Raw genomic sequence first — 20,660 nt, 5'->3', positions numbered from 1 at the left:
CACTATGCAAAATTTCATCACTTTAGACCAGTTCTCAAACTTTTTTACTGTAAGGCCCTCTTTGTGAAAATGTACCCCCCCCCCACACCACATTACTATTTACACTTAACAAACGAGGACAGTGTCTCAGTAGAACCTCGTTCATTTTGCTAGCTTTCTTCACAGCTATCACTGACCTGCACATGCACCGATCAGGCATAACATTATGACCTCCTTGTTTCTACGCTCATTGTCCATCTTATCAGCTCCACTTACTATATAGGTGCACTTTGTAGTTCTACAGTTACAGACTGTAGTCCATCTGTTTCTCTGCATACTTTGTTAGCCCCCTTTTACCCTGTTCTTCAGTGGTCAGGACCCCCATGGACCCTCACAGAGCAGGTACTATTTGGGTGGTGGATCATTCTCAGCACTGCAGTAACACTGACGTGGTGGTGTGTTAGTGTGTGTTGTGCTGGTCTGAGTGGATCAGACACAGCAGTGCTGCTGGAGTTTTTAAACACCTCAGTTTCACTGCTGGACTGAGAATAGTCCACCAACCAAAAATATCCAGCCAACAGCGTCCTGTGGGCAGCGTCCTGTGACCACTGATGAAGAACAAGAGGATGACCAACACAAACTGTGCAGCAGCAACAAGTTAAGGAGGTGCAGTATGTCTGTTAATTGTGATTGATTGGAACATATTTCATTTTAAAGCTGCACTATGTAAGATTTTTTGTTGAAACTGAAAGAGCATCACTGAGTGAGGAGAATAAAAACAGCCTAAAAAGTGGTGAGCATGCGCTGTAAAGCCTGAAATAATCATTTAAAAGTCAGAGGCGTCGAGTTTTTCACACCACGTCGTATGTCTTTATGTATTAACATCACACACAGACTCAAAAAGAAGGTCCGGCTCGATGTTTCGGCTTCAAATGATCTCAAAATCAACATCATACTGATGAAGATATGATGACAGTAGTAGATAATTCACGTCCTCAGAGACGCTCCTTCACCAAGTTTACGCTGAGTTCTCTCTGAATTCTCTCATCAAGTCAATCATCAGATTCATCCACTCAGGGAAGGGGACCGAAGCACAACTCACGTAATGAAGTGTTCTTCTGCATGTTGCATGCAGTTACACATTTCCACCAAAGAGGTCTCCAAATCCCCAAATCTTACATAGTGTAGCTTTGATAACGTTTAATAATATCTACCATTTTTAAACAAGTACATTTTTTTAGATATGGCTGAAGCAGATTTAATAAACTCACAAAATGAAAACTTTTTTTCTGCAGCCCTCTTAGCTCCCCCTTGTGGTCCCCCAGTGTGAGAACCGCTGCTTTAGACCAAACAGAACAAAGCTCTGTGTTGGATATGAAAGGGTGAATGTGAGAGTTAGTGCTCTGGATAAAAGTAGAAGGAGTGGCACAGTTGCACTTGAAGCTCTGCTCCAGCTTTCATTGAGGGTTGGGTGGGAAATCTGCCAGTTCACACTGTCAGCTCAGACCCAAAGGGAGCTGCTTTTTGTGTTGGCTTCTCTCAGAGCATCAAACCATCTGTGGCATTTCTGCACACTTCACACAACAGGTTTTTGCGGAGGCAGTAAAGACTGAAATGTGTGTTCAACTCATTGCCTTGTGTTCATGTTCATTCACACACAAACAATCTCCTTTATATCATCTACCTAAAGCCTAGAGTTGATTATTATCTATGGATCTATGAACCTATAGCTCTATATGTCAAGCATATCTCACCAATCTTGCTAAATAGATTAGATACTTGTACCAAAAATGACTTATATGTATAATTACACTAAATATGACCTTATTGTTATATCACTACTTGCCATCACCCTCTTTTCAACACAAAGCCACAGACAGTACACTGATTGGACCCTTCAGTGCTCTGTAAAGTGACTATATTTCAACACAGTTTAAATCAAGACTGAAGAATATTTACCATGAGTGCCCCCCCCTTTTAAGGCGCCCTACATAGTCTTCATTTATGCTGTTTGGAACACACAAAGTCAACCATCTGAAGTAATTAAACATCCAGAATATTAATCTTAATGAAGGTGAGCTGCTCTTAGATTTCACAAACAACTTACAAAATGGGATTAAATAATGAGGCGAAAGTAATGAGAACAATGAAAAATATTTACTGGATTTAAATGTGAATTTCATCACTGTTATTGCAGTTATTGTCAAATAACTGCCAAATATATATATATAGTAAAAATTAGTAAAAAATATTCTTGTGGAACTGATATATATGTTTGAGTCAAGTAAATTCGATGCATTACTTTTTTATGTGAAGGAGGCAATAATATCAGGGCAAAAGAAACAAAAAGGAGGCAGTAAACATGAAACAGTGGTAACGAAAGTAACTTAAAGGAGGAAATTATAATTGGGCAGCAGAAGGAGGCAGTTATGATGATCACTATCATCACTATTGGGTTTACATTGCATTTGCAATGTAATATTGGCGCAATAGTAACAGAATGGGGCAGTAATATTGGGCCAATAGTAACAGAATGGGGCAGTAATATTGGGGCAATAGTAACAGAATGGGGCAGTAATATTGGGCCAATAGTAGCAGAATGGGGCAGTAATATTGGGGCAACAGTAACAGAATGGGGCAGTAATATTAGGCCAATAGTAGCAGAATGGGGCAGTAATATTGGGCCAGTAGTAATAGAATGGGGCAGTAATATTGGGCCAATAGTAATAGAATGGGGCAGTAATATTGGGCCAATAGTAACAGAATGGGGCAGTAATATTGGGCCAATAGTAATAGAATGGGGCAGTAATATTGGGCCAATAGTAATAGAATGGGGCAGTAATATTGGGCCAATAGTAGCAGAATGGGGCAATAATATTGGGCCAATAGTAACAGAATGGGGCAGTAATATTGGGCCAATAGTAATAGAATGGGGCAGTAATATTGGGCCAATAGTAATAGAATGGGGCAGTAATATTGGGCCAATAGTAGCAGAATGGGGCAATAATATTGGGCCAATAGTACCAGAATGGGGCAGTAATATTGGGCCAATAGTAGCAGAATGGGGCAGTAATATTGGGCCAATAGTAAAAGAATGGGGCAGTAATATTGGGGCAATAGTAGCAGAATGGGGCAGTAATGTTGGGGCAATAGTAACAGAATGGGGACAGTGTTATTGAGGTAATCATCATGGGAATGAGGCAGTATTACTGGGGTAATAATAAGGAAAGGAGACAGAAATAATGACCAATAGTAATAGAATGGGTCAGTAATACTGCAGTAATAGTAACAGCATGAGGACAGTAATATTGGGGCAGTAGAAACCGAATGGGGACAATAATATTGGGGCAATATCCGTATGAATAAGTTAGTATTATTGGGGTAATAATAAGGAAAGGAGACAGAAATAATGGGCCAATAGCAACAGAATGTCGGCAGTAATATCCAGGCATTAGTAACAGAATGAGTCAGTAATAATGAGGCAATAATAACAGAATGAGGTAGTCATATTGGGGCAATAATAAAAGAATAGGGGCAGTGATGTTGGGGTAATAGTCAGGAAAGCGAGGCAGTCATAATGTTGCAATAGGCAGTAAAATTGGTATTAATAGGACAACAATAAGGAACAGGGGGCTGAAATAGTGAGACAATACTAGAATTAATGTAGTAATATTGGGGTAATTATCATGAGAAGGAGGCAGTAGTAATGGGGCAACACTAGCAAGAAGTGGGCAGAAACATTGTAGCAACAATGAGGAAATAATCAGGAACAGGAGGCTGAAATAGTGGGGGCTGTCATACAGAACGGAGGCCGGGAAGAGAAGAAGCCTGAACTAAAGTGACGATAATAATATCATCTTGAATCTGTCAGAGAGTGTGATATGTGAACACTCTGAGGTCAGATGAATGGGAGGTGTTCCAATCCCCCCAGTTCTCCCCCGTGATAGTGAGTAAGGGATGTGGCCCTGTAGGCCCTGAGTTTGACAGCGCTGCGCTAAGACTCCTCCGACTCGTCCGACTCCTGCTCCTCCGTCTGCCGGGCGCAGAGCTCTGGTGTGATATTAGCTTGCTTGCTTCCCATTAGATTTGCTTGTAAGTCGGAGGCGAGCGGCGCAGAGTCTATTAAACTGCAGACGGGGGGCGAAGCAGCAGGGGTTTATCTGAAAGGCCCTCAGTTTCTGTCTGAGGTGGATAGTTTCTGATGCACGGACTGAATATGTGCATGAAAGCGGAGGCGCCACGCTGCTTATCATGGCTTTCGTGTGCTGCTGTCTTCACCCAGAGGCTAAAAGCCCGTGGGATCCTGAAAGGCTGACAACTGAACCGCCCTCAGCGCAGGAGCTGAAAATGTTATTGACCTAATTCAATTAATCTCCGTTCCAGCCAGAAGCAGGAGTAGTAACTAAATGTCTGTTTTGGAAAGCAAATCGTTGCTGTAGTAAGAAAAAAAATGCACATGCGAATGATTAGTCTATATGAAAAGGGAAAAAAAGGACATTTCCCGAAATGTTTGCTATTTTAATTTTCTTTTGGTCCACTAAATGTCATGAAATGTTCACTCTAAGATCTTTTTAATGCCAAATGCACAGAGAAACTGGTTGTAGAATGCATCAAATACATAGTTCTCATCAGACACATACATACATACTATTTTAGATATCAAAGGACCCATATTCTGCACTTTTCTTGCATTTTTCTTCCGATCTTTTGGGTTTATGTACCAAAAATTCATTTTTACATCACCATTTTTCATCCTGTCTTTATCCCTTAGAAATAAACAGGCTGTTTTTGTTAGTGTGTTTTAAGGCTGGTATATGTAAATGAGCTCTGTTGTGATTGGCAGCCCTGCATTGTGCTTCATTCAAACAGCAATAAAGGCTGAAACACTCCTTATAACCTCAGCATGAATGGGCAAAGCTAAACAGCTGTAGGCTCAGTAGACAAATATGTTTAAAACATTGTTTTTTTAATGACATCACAAAATACAATGAATTCAAATTGAGTTCAAATTGTTTTGCAGCTTGCTTTCCATATATGGACTGTATGGATTAGGAAGTGCATGATGTTTAGCAACATTTACATATTAAATTTATGTGTTATTCCAAAGACAAAGGGAAACTTGGCTTCTCATGACGTGCACTCTTTAAATAGAACTGAACAAAACACTCTTCATTTCTTCGTCACAGTTTTCTGATGTACTACTTGTACAGGTGAACATGCTTTAATTGTGTAAAGTGTAAAATTTATACTGATGACATTAAAATCATTGCATCTTTAAAGCTGAAAGAACATTTATCACATGTTGGAATAAAAGCAAAAGTGCTGGAATACATATTACCATTCAAAAGTTCTGAATTAATAGCAATATTAACAGACTTTGTTTTTTTTACATGCAATCATAATTTGAAAATAATTAGCAAAAGGTATTTTTAGACGTTTATATTCAATATTCTGAGAAGTAAATGAACAAGAAGCTAATAAATGATAAACAATGTACTGTAATTGTCTATTTACAGTCATTTTTAGGGCTGACAAGATTACTCAGTTAAATAACCAATTAAAATGTACAGCGTAGTGATTATTTTGCAATATGACTGATAAACAGGATATACGCTGGTCACAATAAAGCCATGTTCAGCAGTCTGAACGTTCTCCACAGGGGGAGCTATAAGTACTCGCTTATGTGTTCATCACTGAACGAGAGGAAACCCACACCAGCAGGATCTCACAAATGCATGTTTGTGCTTACAAATGTAATGCAAATTATATCTATATGATTACTTGCTTAATTGTCAAAATAATTACTCAAAATAATAATTATAAAAAAAACATATTAAAATAATCAAAATAATTACTCTAGATTACTTAATTACAATTATAATCAGTAGGTGCAGCCCTAATAATTTGTTTTGCCTTAAGATCTCCACTTTAGAAATATGGAATGTTGGATGAATTATGGATGTTAATGTTATTAGAACTACATTATTTCCCATTCATTAAAATCTTCTAAAGCTCATCATTCTGGACACGTCTAACGTTTTAAGGCTTCTTTGTGTCCTACTCATGATTTGAAAGCTGCTCATTAATAACACATTAGAATCATTTTATGCAAATTGGTTTCATGTTATACGAACTTTTTAAAGATAGTGTAAAGTTAATTGATTTTGGGCTGGGGTTTAATTTGAATATGCTGTCTAATAAGCATAATTAATATCTTACTATTATTTTATAGCTTTAACAAAGGATTGCAGATTTTTGAAATTATGTTGATCCATCAATCAGGAAATGTTTACATGATGTAAAGGGAAGCCAAATGTTGTAAACAATAGCATAAAACCAACAATGGGATTATAAAGCTTTTTATGGCAGTGACAAAATGATTAAGCATTGATAGAAAAGGAAAGCTTACTGAAAGGTAATATTAATAACAGGCATATTTCATCCTAAGGCTTACTATTCAGTAACCATGCATTCTTAGGTGATAGGAGTGAGGAATGGCAGCTCCTGGCCCTTTAAAGGGTTAACTGGGGGGTCTAATTGGAATGAGGGGTCTAATTGACATGTATAATCTATTAATAGAGTCAGAACCATATCTTCCATGACATGGAACATTGAGTTTAAGTTGTTCGATCCACCTAACAGCTTCTTCAATGGTCAAAGGCACCGTGCCAGCACAGTAATAGGAGCGCCTGTGATCAATGTGCTCATATGCTTCTGTACCCACAATGCCCCTGGCCTCTGTCTCCACAGAATAGATCAATGCAGACGCAGGCAGGACGCTCTTGAGATTATGGAGCTTCGCGGTGGTGGAGAACGCGCAGAGCTATCATTGATCTCCATTAGGGACGGTATGGAGCTCAACAGGACCAGTGATTTAAACCAATAGATTTGGCCCGAATCACCATAATGTGATCCATTTATGCAATTAAATCATGTTCAACTTCATCTCATGTAGTAGAGTACGGTGTAGAAGTGATGGTGGAATCTGGTGAATGTAGTTTCTTGACGTGATATCACTATGAAACGCTTCACAGTTTCATTTATGAAGGTAAATGATGTTAATACAGTTTAACATTTGATGTTTTTGTAATAAAACCATATTTACCGCAAGTGCTTCAGAAGAAACCTCAATGCAGTGTTGCAAAAATGCATACAATTATTAATGCCACTCATTTTTTTAACACTATTATAATACATTTTCCTAGTTTGACCTTTGACCTGTCCGTACTAGTGCAAGCTAAAGCCCAACTGCAGCGCTGTATGTTGCTCTTGCATTCAAATACAGCTTCAAAATGTCTTTTAAAGCGAGACCTTCAGCACCTTCAGCAGACTGGACCTGTGCTTGTAGGAGAAATATGGATTAATCAATGAGCAGCAAACCAACAAAAGCAGCACCTTGGTGGAGCTCGAGATCCTCCACTGTAGCAAGAATCCACTAGCTGAATGAATGAGCATGGAGGAGCTGAACCACTGACTGTATATAAGACATACATATAATATATACACTTATTGACTTTATATGATTCATATGATGTATACACTTATTGACCATATGTATGATATACATGATATATAAACTCATTGACTGTATATATGACATATGATATATACATTCATTGACCGTATATAAGATATATATGATATATAAACACTCATTGACCATATGTATGATATATATATGATATATACACTCATTGACTGTATATGACATATGATATATACATTCATTGACCATGTATAAGATATATATGATATATACACTCATTGACTGTATATGACATATGATATATACATTCATTGACCGTGTATAAGATATATATGATATATGCACTCATTTACTATATATGATATTTTTGATATATACAGTCATTGACTGTATATGATATGTATGATATACACACGTATGTATGATGTATATATTGGAACATGCAGACACTGTTGCTCTCACTGGATGTCAGTGATGAAAATGGAATCTGTGTTCACTCTGGAAATCGTTTTGAAATTGAATTGAAATTTTCATGTTCAGGTTCACCTGATGAAATTAATGATATTCAAGTATTAAAAAATATAAATACAGCTGATGAAGTTTATTTTGTCGACTCGTGTAGCTGTAACAAAATACACACATTTATAAATGGAAAACAATCTTTCTTTAGGGACAAATGTTTATGATTAATTGCGATTAATTGCACAAAAATTGCAATTAATCATGATTAAATTGTACTTTAAAAATTTTTTTTTACATCTTTTACATTTAAGAAATGTATCTCTCAGACTTTTATCAATATTTTTTTACAGTTTAATTTATGCGATTAAATTAAATGTCAAAGGAAGCTGCACTGTAGAAATAATGTGTTTACTTTTATACCTACGATTTTCTTCTATTTTCTACAAAACAATGACATCATATCAGGTGAAAGATAATTTTATTATTTATTTGTTTTTCATTTGTTTGCTTCTTTGGTTGGTTGTTTTGGATGATGTCAGTGTGTTTTACTGTTTATGCAGATCAATTATGTAGATTTTATGATTTTTTTTTTTCTTTTCAATGTATAAAAACGTTTTAGTTTAATGTTTGAATGCCTTGTTCTTTTATGGCCTTTCTTTCTCTTCCAGCCTGGATTCTTCTGATTGTGGTAGAAGAGGGCTTTGCTCTGGCACAAAGAATCAGAGGTAAGTTACGCTTCCCAGAATTTTTCATTTTGGGTCTGTGAAACTCGTCCTAAGTAAGAAGATGCTCTGGACGTTTGGACAATGAGATGAAAAGGCTTTTCTGAGATGCTCTTAGAGAGGTTAGCAGGCGTTCAGCCATTATGGGAGAAATAGCGGCATCTAATCATGCGTCCTGCGGATTGATAGCAAAATTACGGCGTAATGGTTACATACTCTGGTCATTATCCCTGTTTTTTGATTCCTTTGAAAAATATCCAGCCTAAAATGTCTCTCAAGCAGTCGGAAACATGAGAGCCTCCTGCAGGATTGTTGTAAAATAACGGGCTTTTTCTTTCTAATGTGTCAGTGAGAAAGTTTCTTCCAGAGCCTTCAGCTGTTTACCTTCTCAAGTCAATGCATCATACTGCAAAAACATTAACGTGAAATGAGGTTAAATGTAGATAATTTATCAAATATTTCTCATTATAAGATTGTCTTAGGAATGTTACATGAACTTGTCTGCCAAAGGAGGATAAATTCACTACTTAAAATGACCTAAAATAAGTAAATATGTCCAGAAATAGGTTGAATAATTTCATAACATTCCTAAAACACTATCACAATAAAATTATTACACATATTAACTACATTTTAGATTCATTCATTTGCCAAAGAGATCGTTTTTCAAAGCACGTCTTCACTTACAGAGACTCAGAATGAAGGTGGACCTCCGTCCAGGAATGACCAATGTGGCGTTTGGACCAAAACCATCAGTGGAGGCCAATTCATGTCCCCCAACTACCCCAACACCTACCCCCCCAACAAGGAGTGCATCTATGTCCTCGAAGGTGGGTAGAAACACCAGTGCAGTCCAGATTAAAGCCAACTCTAAAATGTGTCACAAGTAGGGCTTCCTGTAATTGATTAACTTTATACATTATGACTCTGATTAATTGATTAATCTGGAAAAGTGGTGGTGGTGTGTTAGTGTGTGTTGCGCTGGTCTGAGTGGATCAGACACAGCAGTGCTGCTGGAGTTTTTAAACACCTCAGTGTCACTGCTGGACTGAGAATAGTCCACCAACCAAAAATATCCAGCCAACCGCGTCCTGTGGGCAGCCTCCTGTGACCACTGATGAAGGACTAGAGGACCAACACAAACTGTGCAGCAGCAGATGAGCTATCGTCTCTGACTTTACATCTACAAGGTGGACTGACAAGGTAGGAGTGTCTAATAGGGTGGACAGTGAGTGGACACAGTGTTTAAACACTCCAGCAGCACTGCTGTGTCTGATCCACTCGCACCAGTGCAACACACACCAACACACCACCACCACTGCAGTGCTGAGAATGATCCATCACCCAAATAGCACCTGCTCTGTGAGGGTCCATGGGGGTCCTGACCACTGAAGAACAGGGTGACAAAGTATGCAGAGAAACAGATGGACTACAGTCTGTATCTGTAGAACTACAGAGTGAAACTAAATGGTCAGTGGAGCTGATAAAATGGACAGTGAGTTTGAAAAAACAAGGAGGTGGCCGGTCAGTGTATGTAATACATCATCGCCTCTTAACACAGATATATCCACTAAAACAGCAACTAATAACATGAACTCATTTATTTCATTTCTCATTAGTGCACATTCAAGGGTTACATGTTCATTTAATGTTTACATCAGCAGTTGATTGTCCCGTGCAACTCAGGGGTCCCTAAAGACCCCAGTCAGTCCTGGGGGCTTGAGGGGCCCTGGTCAGTAATCTGTCCCGGCTTGTTAATTTGTATTTTATATTAAGATACAGTGAAATACGTGGAGTTAATGAAGCCCTATAAAGCAGTGTTGTTTGTGATTACAGTAATGTCAGTGTTTGTTTAGCTGGTTCTGTAATGGGGCTTGTCTAATAAAGTGATCATTTCTTGGCTATGTGTACTCCCTGGCCACTTTATTGGAAACCCCTCCCTTTCTCAATGTATAACCATTTGCGCCACCTTGCTGGTGTACAGATAGAGACTGTAGCTCATCTGTTGATGCGCAGTTTGTGTTAGCCATCCTCAGGCCCTTCATCAGTGGCCAGTTTCTGACCACAGAGCCGCTCTCGAGTGTATCTGTGTCCTCGAAGGTGGAAAGCATCTCTAAGGACAAACCCGAAGTGCTAATGGGGAGAGAACATTAGCCCAATAGCTAGTGATTGCTCTGCTGTCTGCTGTCACACTGACAAGGAGTTATTAATGCCGCCGTGATTGATGCTGACCTCGAGTAAATACCAACAACATCATTAATAAAGCGCCGTCTCACAAGGTGCCTCTTGGGTCCGGCTTTCTCTCCAGCAAAGCTCACTAATGTTGTTTTTTTAGACTGTACGGTACTTCAGAGCCTCTTCTCTGCTGCTCTAAATCATGTCCTTGCAATAGATATTATGTTATGTTCCACAAAGCTCTTTTCAGCTGTGCCTCAGCACGGCACGATGCCAAGTACAGATTAGATACGCAAGAGTGCCCCCTGCAGGAAAGCTAGAGCCTAGCAGCTGTGAGTCCGATACAGCAGTCATACATTATACATTTGAGACGTACCGAGTACCAAGTGGTGCATAATATATCTGTTGTTACTTTGGAACTTGTGCATATTTTTTGAGTCATTTATAGTCTTGTTTTGTAGACTGAAAAAATGTATTAGGTTTAAAAACGTGATCCATATTTGAGGAATTGTGTTTGTGATTAAGAATCTGTAAGATCTTCATTTTATTTAAAATATTTATACTGCTTAGATGCTTTAACAGGAATCAGTGGCTTGAATCCTTTGTGAAGTGCATGTTTCAGATTCTCGTGCTGTCTATGGTATATCTTTAAAAAGAATGCAGGCTGTAGATCACGAGCTGTTATCTTCCTCCAAGTAAGACGTCAGTTCACATTTTTATAGCTCCTAATTATGCAAATCAGCTCATGTTATAATGAAGACAGTTCAAATATTAAATGCTCCAAATGAGACTGTGAATATTTTTTAATCCTTTTAGAATGTATTATGTTGTAAAGTGGCTTTAATTTGTATTTTATATTAAGATATAGTGAAATATGTGGAGTTAATGAAGCTCTATAAAGCAGTGTTGTTTGTGATTACAGTAAAGTCAGTGTTTGTTTAGCTGGTTCTGTAATGGGGCTTGTCTGAGTGATAATTTCTTGGCTATGTGTATTCCCGGGCCACTTTATTATATATAGTCATTTGCTCCACCTTGCTGGTGTACAGTAAGAGACTGTAGCTCATCTAGCCCAGGGGTTGGCAACATGCAGCTCCGGAGCCACATGAGGCTCTTTTACTGCCCTGTTGTGGCTCCACAGCTGAATCAGATCTGTAGGTAATAATAAAATAATCCTCCTTTACAGTAAAATAAAGCTCTGCTGATCATTCAACACAGTTTAACAATAAATGGTCTTAAACTCTGGAGTTAATGTAGAACTGCTGATTCACCCTTTAACCCTGAAGATCAGCACAGACTGCTGGTCACCATAGCAACACAGACAACAGTCTCGCCTAGCTAGCAGCTAACGAAACGGCAAAGAGAGAGATTTAAGACGAACATCGATAATTTAGAGATGAATGGACTTATTTGTGTTTATAATCACTCCAGCTGGTTTCCTGATACGTTTAATCTGCAGTGAGAAACTGACAAACATTAAAAAGTCGCGAGGCTGAAGTCGCTTCTCATTCACCAGCTTCATGATCGAATTTTCCCGTTCCACCTTAAATGGTGCAGCAGCTACATTCTGACTCCTCGCCATTTAAGGTGGAATAGGAAAATTCAAACAAGAAGCTGGCGAATGAGAAACTGACTTCAGCCTCGTAAAAAGTCAAACATTGAGAGACATTTTACGAGAAAATATTCTATTTTTGCGGAAAAGTTTCCTGCTGGAGATGTGAGAAAAGCAGCTATATCTGAGCTAAAGCTTAAAGCAGAGCAAAGTAAGTCCATATTTTTTGTTTATATATACAATATAAACAGCCTATACTTGCACATCTGCACATACTGAGACATATTTACAGCCAAGATGGTAAAGGTGGTTTGATTTTTGTTAAAAGGACAAAATGGCTCTTCTTTACATTTGGGGTGCCGACCCCTGCTCTAGCCCTTCATCAATAGCCAGTTTTTTGGACACAGAGCGGCTCTTGTCTGGTCATTTTTGGGTGGTGGGCACTTGCACTACCATGTCAGCGTCACTGCTGTGCTGAAATGCTCAGATACTCAGATAGTATCAGATAGTATCTGGTCTTGTGGTCAGAAACTGACCAATGATGAGTGGGGAAGAGGGGGCTGATAAGCAGCACAGATGGACTACAGTCTGTTCATGTACACCAATACAGTGGAGCTATAAAGCAAGTGTTTCTAATAAAGTGGCCAGAGAGCTGAAATAGGTAGGCGTTTCTAATAAAGTGGACGCTGGGGTTATTTTCTTGCTTTATTGGAATACAACACCAGAATTTGCCCCGACTAGATCATCTTTAGAAATATTACATTTGTATATGTGTGGGCAGGGGTTTGAACAGATTATTATTATTATATTGCTGCACCCCCTCAGTCTCCTGCAGGGTGCTTTATCATGATGTGAAGATGATGGCTTCCAGCAGTAGAGGTTAAGCCCCCCCATGCTGTGCTGTGCAGCTGTGGGATGCTGCCTAAGTACGACTTCCCACGCTTTCATCAAATAACAAATCGTTACTGTTGTAACAAGGTTCTTATTCAACTACAGTCTCCAGGATGGTAACTTTACATGAGAAGGAAATGATGCTCCTCAGTTTTAATTCCTTTTCTGGAGCATTTCTGTTGCCTGTTGAGCTGTTGAATGATGTTGCGTTAGCAGCAGTTTGAAAAGATGTGGTGGTGCTGCACGTGTCTCGGAGGAAGCGTGTGCTAGCCTTCACCCTCACAGCTTGGTACCGTCATGTGACCAAGAGATTGGAGAAGACCTGGCTGACCAGTGGAGCAACTAAATTGCTGAGAAAATTGGGTAAAATTCACTAAAAATTCTAGAACAATAATTAAATGCTTTTCCCCTGCTGCCCACAGCGCTCCCTCGCCAGAGAATCCAGCTGGTCTTTGACAAAAACTACTACATCGAGCCCTCGTTCGAGTGCCGCTTTGATCACCTGGAGATAAGGGATGGCCCCTTCGGCTTCTCTCCGCTCATCGACCGCTACTGTGGGCCCAAAAGCCCCGGTGTGGTCACCTCCACTGGCCGCTTCATGTGGATTAAATTCACCACCGATGAGGAGCTGGAGGGCCTGGGGTTCCGCGTCAAATACACCTACATTGCAGGTAAGCCAGAGAGAGAAATCAGCACTATCTGCTACATTTGGGCTTGTTTTGGTGATGGTTCTGTGAAAACACCTGCGATTCAAATGTTGAGCTAAAGAGGTGGCAGAGTGCTTTAACTACTGAACGTCTTCATTTAAAAGGCACTGAATACTTTATTGGAGTGATAGTTTGGAAAAAAAACATATCAATTCATACAACAGTCCCTCCTGTTCTCTTAACCCGGGTGCAGTCGACTAGCCAAAATGTGTTTGGTGTCCAAAGTTTCCTTCTTTAGTTCTGAGCCGGAGCCACAAGGCTTACAGAAAAATGGACAAAAGTAGAGATGAAAGTTGAGCTTCAATATGCTTTTTTATTGTTTTTAGCACATGTCCGTGTTTATAGATAACAGTATGTCTACAGTGACAGAAACCACGTAAGCAAGTCTATTAGAGATTGCTAAAGCTATGTAAAGTTGTGAATGGTATTTGGAGACCTCTCTGGTGGAAATGTGTAATTGCATGCAGTATGTGGAAGAACATATTACATTTGAGATAAAGAGTGTGATAATTTGATTTTGGGCGGCACGGTGGAGCAGTGGGTAGCGCTGTCGCCTGACAGCAAGAAGGACCTGGGTTCGATCCGGCCGGGTGACCAGGGTCATTTCTGTGTGGAGTTTGCCTGTTCTCCCCGTGTCTGCGTGGGTTTCCTCCGGGTACTCCGGTTTCCTCCCACAGTCCAAAAACATGCAGTCAGGCCAATTGGACATGCTGAATTGCCCCTAGGTGTGAGTGTGCGACTGTGTATGTCTGTCTGTCTGCCCTGTGATGGACTGGCAACCTGTCCAGGGTGTATCCTGCCTTCCGCCCAATGACAGCTGGGATAGGCTCCAGCACCCCACCACGACCCAGAAGGATAAGCGGTTTAGATGATGTATGTATGTAATTTGCTTTTTCACTAGACTGCAGCACTTTTTACTGCAAATCTGCAGTAAGTGACGATTCGTCCAGGGTTCTTTAGTAAAGAAATGGTTCTATATAGAACCATAAACACTCAAAGAACCCTTTGCGTGATTAAAGAGTTCTGTGTATCATGAAAAGGTTCTTCAGAATGTACTGTAGATGGTTCTAAATAGAAGCTTTTTGAAAAGGGTTCTATATAGCACCAAAAAGAGTTCTTACAGTGTCAAGCTTGTAAAAATAAAGAAACCTTTGGGTGCTACATAGAACCATTTTGAAAAAAGGTTCTACAGCACATTCTTCATCAACCTGTAGGACCGTTCACGATGCAAAGAACCCTTTAATGAAGAACCATCTTTTGTAAGTGTGATATAGTGCACTGTGCTGCCTCTTTAGCTTAATTCTGAAATCAGGCTTGTTAAATCCAGGTCCTTAATGTTCTCCGCACTGCAGGCTTCAGTGTTTATCCTGCTCTAATTAGCTGATAAGTCCAATCAGGTGTGTTAAATCAGCCCAGTCTCTGCAGTGCTTCTGGATCTTTTGCTGCGGTCACGGGCAATTTCAGCATTCTGCGTGTTAAACAGGTCAAATAAGACAAACACTAAACGCAGCACATTAGATCAAGCGAGCAGATTTTCCTGCGGCTCTTTCAAACAGGATTTTATCGGCCGTCTCAAGGCTGTGATATCTAAGTAATGCAGCGTGCGTGTTATCATTTCAGACCCAGATTTTAAGCTGCACGTGGGCGGACTCCTGAATCCAATCCCAGGTACGCTCCTCCATCCTTTCGCTGCGCCGTTCAATTCCGTTTGAAGAGTCTTTTGTTGTGTGAGGCTGACTGCCGGCTATCTTTCACTGACGCTCCTCCACTCCTGCCTCTATCTGCTGCCATCCTCTTACCTATCATTGTGTATCTGATTTTGTGTCTCTGACCACCTTGTTTTTTTGCCACCCTCGATTTTTCCACCATTTCTCTTCATCTCATCCAATCTTCAACTTCCATTTCTGCCTGATTCTCTCTCTGCTCTTCTCCTTCCACTGTAATTCTCTCTTTCTGCCCCTTTTCACTTTGTATCACAGATCTTTAGTTTGTGTGTATGTGAGTTTGTTTTTGAACGTTTTTAGGATGAAAATGTCCTGTTTTTGGTTTTTGGATTGGGGCTAGGTTTAGGATTAGGTGGTGTATGTGTGTGTATATATATATAGTATATATATATATATATATATATATATTATATATAGATATAGTATATATATATATATATATATGGGGTATATTATTATATAAAGGTACTTGCATATCACTGCTGTCGGAACAAAACCTTGTATCTCCATTTTCATCATTTTTTCAGTTTTTGACATAATTGAAAATGCCTGTTGTCCTTTACGTTGTGTGTAAATTTCATGATCAATGGACTGAAAGAAATGACGTGGGAGAAACTCCGGTTCCATTGACTTACATTAAAAGTAAAGTATATTTTTTGCTTCTCCTGTAAAGTTTCTATTTTGAAGGTACAAGGTTTTGAGATATATATATCGGATGTATTTTTATATATAGGTATTTTACTTTAATTTCACAGACAAAATGGCCATTATTTCTGAGGAAATTAGATATAAGTTCAAAAACTGATTAAAATCTACAGAGAAAATGTGGCTCCTAACAACCACCTGGAAGAGCTGGTCGACCCCAAAACTGCCCCCATCAGATAAACAGCACTTAAAGCTTTCATCTTTGAGAGAGAGAGGAGAAAATCAAACTGCTTCAGATCTGAAAACATCCACAGGTGTTTCTGTCCATCCTTCCACTGTGAGAAGACGACTTGATTACTTCAGAAAATGATCAACCAGCTTCTAAGACTGAACTTTGGAGGTGTGTCTGCAGATTCTTAGAGAAACTGAAAGTGAGGCTCCTGAAAAGAAAGGAAGCTGGAATAAAGGGAAAGAGAGACTCACTGACCACTGAAAAAAGAAATATATATTTAGATATTTAGTTGCTGGGGTTGTTTTCTGATTTTGTCCTGATTCTGAAATATAAATAATTTGTACTTAATGGCCATTTTGACTGTAGATACTTGACTGTTTATTAGAGTCTGTAGATCCTCCAGCTAAGGCTTTTCATCCTCTCTCTCTGTCCATTCCTGTTAATCAGACTGCCAATTTGAGGTCAGCGGCTCAGACGGCTTCGTGCGTTCCAGCCAGGTGGACGAGGAGGAGAAGGTTAAAGTCGGAGAAGCTCTGGACTGCATCTGGACGATCCGAGCGCCTCCTCATTCCAAGGTGACCTTCTCCACATCCACCTGACACCAGCTGACCAGCTCTTTTCTGCTTAGACACATCCCCGACCACTCGAGATCTGGCCTTGATTAGCCCTCAGGGGACCGGCAGGACCCCCTGACCCTGTCTGAAGAAACTTTTGAAGGGGAGCCGAAATTAGCAGTGCAGCCGTAGCAGGTATTAGGCCAATGATGCAGAAATAGCTGAAGAGCAGAATCAGCACCAGAAGGAATAAGACTGGGGGGTGTTGTGGGTTATGTAAGATTGCTCGGGGATTACACACTCACACACACACACACACACACACACACACACAGACCAGCGAGACGAGGACGTGCTCCAAAAACACGTCAGAAAAAACATTCCCAAAGAGACAACATGTAGAAGCACAGCCAGACAGAATCTGTGATTTCACTTCTTAGGCTAGGATTCACCTGCATCTCTCTGTGTCATAAAATATGCAGTATGAATTCTCACGAGGGTTTTGCCAGGTTTTTTCTGCCTAAAGCATCACTGATTATGTATTTCTTAGAGTTCAGCGCAGCCTGCGTCAGAGATGACCTCAAAGCGGCTCATGTTTCTCAGGCAATAAATCATCCCTCGAAAGTTCCTCGCACCTCGTATTTTGAAATGCGACCCGCCGTTCCGCAGGACGATCTGCATTGCTTGCTCACCTTAGGCTGTTATTTTCACGTCTGCAGATATACCTGCGCTTCCTGGAGTACCAGATGGAGAACTCAAACGAGTGCAAGAGGAACTTTGTTGCCGTTTATGACGGCAGCAGCGCCATCGAGAACCTGAAGGCCAAGTTCTGCAGCACCGTGGCCAACGATGTCATGCTGGAGACCGGCGTGGGCGTGGTCCGCATGTGGGCCGACGAAACCAGCCGGCTCAGCCGCTTCCGCATGCTCTTCACCTCCTTCGTGGACCGTGAGTAACAGTCACTCGTTATAGTTAAAACAAAGAATAATGAACATCAGAACAGAGCACAGCTTTATTACCCATGTCTGAGTCTTCAGCTTCACCAGGCTGCACAAAATAAATAAAATAAATAAATCAACACAAAGCATACATTTAAACTCAAAAACATACAACATGCAGGAACACATACAAGCTTCAGATCCACTGGGTCCATTAAAGTGGCCATTTCCTACATTTTTCTGGGATTTTTTTTTTCCTCATAATTCATTTTTACATGACCATTCCACCCTATATATATATATATATATATATATATATATATATATATATATATATATATATATATATATATTACACACTCTGATCAGGCAAAACATTCTGACCACCTCCTTGTTTCTACGCTCATTGTCCATTTTATCAGCTCCACTTACTATATAGGTGCACTTTGTAGTTCTACAGTTACAGACTGTAGTCCATCTGTTTCTCTGCATACTTTGTTAGCCCCCTTTTACCCTGTTCTTCAGTGGTCAGGACCCCCATGGACCCTCACAGAGCAGGTACTATTTGGGTGGTGGATCATTCTCAGCACTGTAGTAACACTGACGTGGTGTGTTAGTGTGTGTTGCGCTGGTACGAGTGGATCAGACACAGCAATTCTTTAGTATCAAGAAATCTCAAAAATTGCCAGTTTTGTTAAATTTGATCATTCTTGGTAGAATTTTGGTTCAATTCAGAATCATTTTTGAAAACTACCCTGATTACATAAATGTGACTGGAGGAACAAGTAACAGTAGCTGAATATAGACAATAAAAAACAAAACATTAAGATTTTTCCGTTAACAAAACAGCAGGAGGTTTTTATTTCGTACACGAAGAGTGCGTACGTCATTAACAGTGTGTGCTTTTACAAATAGTTTGGAAAAAAAAGCCGTAATATCAGTATTGAAGCTGAGTTTTGGTGCTAAAATGCCCGAATAATATCTGTCACAGTATGTTTTATTACTTTTAACAATGAAAATAAAATATTACTTGGAAAAAGTTCCCAAACTTTGAATGGGAAATACAATCATAAGCAAAAGTTTGGTTAAAGTGTAAATAGGTGAACACATCATACATAAAACATTGTTTTTTTTTGCTAACTTTAATGTAGAACGTTTATATTTATAGCTGAGTTTAAAATGTGCCATAGCTTTTGCACAGCTTCTGTTAAATTCAGCAAATAAACAGTAATTGTGCATTAAAATGTGCAGGAGTGTGTCTCTGTAGAGGATCTGTAACTTATTTACACTTATAAAATCAACACAACATGGAATTAGATCAGGGCTGCAGGACTTTTGCATACAGCTGTAAACACTTTTTGTTTAGTATCAAGAGTATAAATCTCTCAAACTCCGTTTTTATGTTTTCTTACAATTATACGCCGTTACTTTATACCTCTGATCTGTCGAGATCCATACGTGATTCATTGTGTACAGTATTTATTTGACTTTCACATGATATTCAATCTGAATCATCTAATAGCTCAACCTGGCAACACACTCAGCATCGCCATGAGATTCAGTTCTCAGCTATTTGTGTTTGTGCTGAGATTCACATAAAATATGTATTCAGTTTATTTATTCAGTGTGTTTTTCAGTGTGTATGTTTAGGCCTTTGTTCTGTCATTCATCTTTATGATATATAGATGCACTTAAAGATGTGTTGCGCGTTGGTGTTGCTGCATGGTGGGCTGTACTGCTAAAGGTTCTTTAGATTATCACTGCATGCTAATATCCGCATAACTTGGCCAATCATCATCCATTTAGAAAAGAATGATCGTTAATTAAAGCTAATCTTGTCCAAAAGCAGTGATATTGAAAAAGACTAGAAGGTAATGCAGTGGATTTATTAGATTCATATTGTGCGTCGTTCACCGATGAACGAAATATATTATATATTGAACTGACGTTATGTATTTGTGTTGTGCATTTGAATCAGATTAATTCAGTGCATTACTGAATTGTGTGCAGTGCAGTACAGTAAATCAGCTTTTGCTGCACAGTTTAAATGAACCCTCTGTATATTCCATGTTAATTTTCCAAATATATACGTTTTATTAATACTTTTTTAAATTATCACTGCATTCTACTGTTAGAAATACCAGTCCTGCAAAATAAGAGGAAATCCAGTGATTTTTCACAATTTCTGCATCATTCAGTGTTTGAGATGTAATCAGAGAGATTCAGAGTGGTTTGGTGTGAAATGGTTCAGATGTCTTTACAGTGGTGGTGATAGGAACCAGGGGTCGCCATGACTACAACACAAATATAGGCATTTTATTTACTATCCAGAACCACCAGTGAACCTACACGAGTCTTCTGAGTTTATATGGAATGTTGATGATGGAAAATAGTGGAAAATCTGAGATAATAAGTTTTCTTTTTCCTTTTTTTATTATTCCTTACTACACTCTGATTGGAAAGCTACATATGCATAACCATTTTTTGTACTGGCTTTAGGTGAGGTAGCATTTAGAGTCTGGTTCCTATCACCACCATAATAAACAGTTGTGACTCTGTAAGTTTCTCTAGAATGGAGCGTTTCACACCAAACCAC

General features: G+C 39.4%; 1 protein-coding gene across 1 annotated transcript in view; it reads left to right on the top strand.

The window, feature by feature from the left end:
* The window catches only part of LOC118817658 (neuropilin and tolloid-like protein 2), a 40,819-nt gene that overhangs the window by 9,534 nt on the left and 10,625 nt on the right, over window positions 1-20,660 (top strand). The window contains exons 2-7 of the mRNA XM_036584500.1: window positions 8,596-8,652; window positions 9,339-9,479; window positions 13,687-13,935; window positions 15,592-15,639; window positions 17,020-17,147; window positions 17,846-18,074. Of these exons, the coding sequence (XP_036440393.1) occupies window positions 8,596-8,652; window positions 9,339-9,479; window positions 13,687-13,935; window positions 15,592-15,639; window positions 17,020-17,147; window positions 17,846-18,074 (852 nt within the window). The remainder of the gene's footprint in view (window positions 1-8,595; window positions 8,653-9,338; window positions 9,480-13,686; window positions 13,936-15,591; window positions 15,640-17,019; window positions 17,148-17,845; window positions 18,075-20,660) is intronic.

This window comes from Colossoma macropomum, unplaced genomic scaffold, assembly GCF_904425465.1.
Source record: "Colossoma macropomum unplaced genomic scaffold, Colossoma_macropomum, whole genome shotgun sequence".
NCBI classification, from domain to species: domain Eukaryota; kingdom Metazoa; phylum Chordata; class Actinopteri; order Characiformes; family Serrasalmidae; genus Colossoma; species Colossoma macropomum.
The sequence above is the reverse complement of the archived record's forward strand: the minus strand, read 5'-3'. Positions and strand labels throughout refer to the sequence as shown.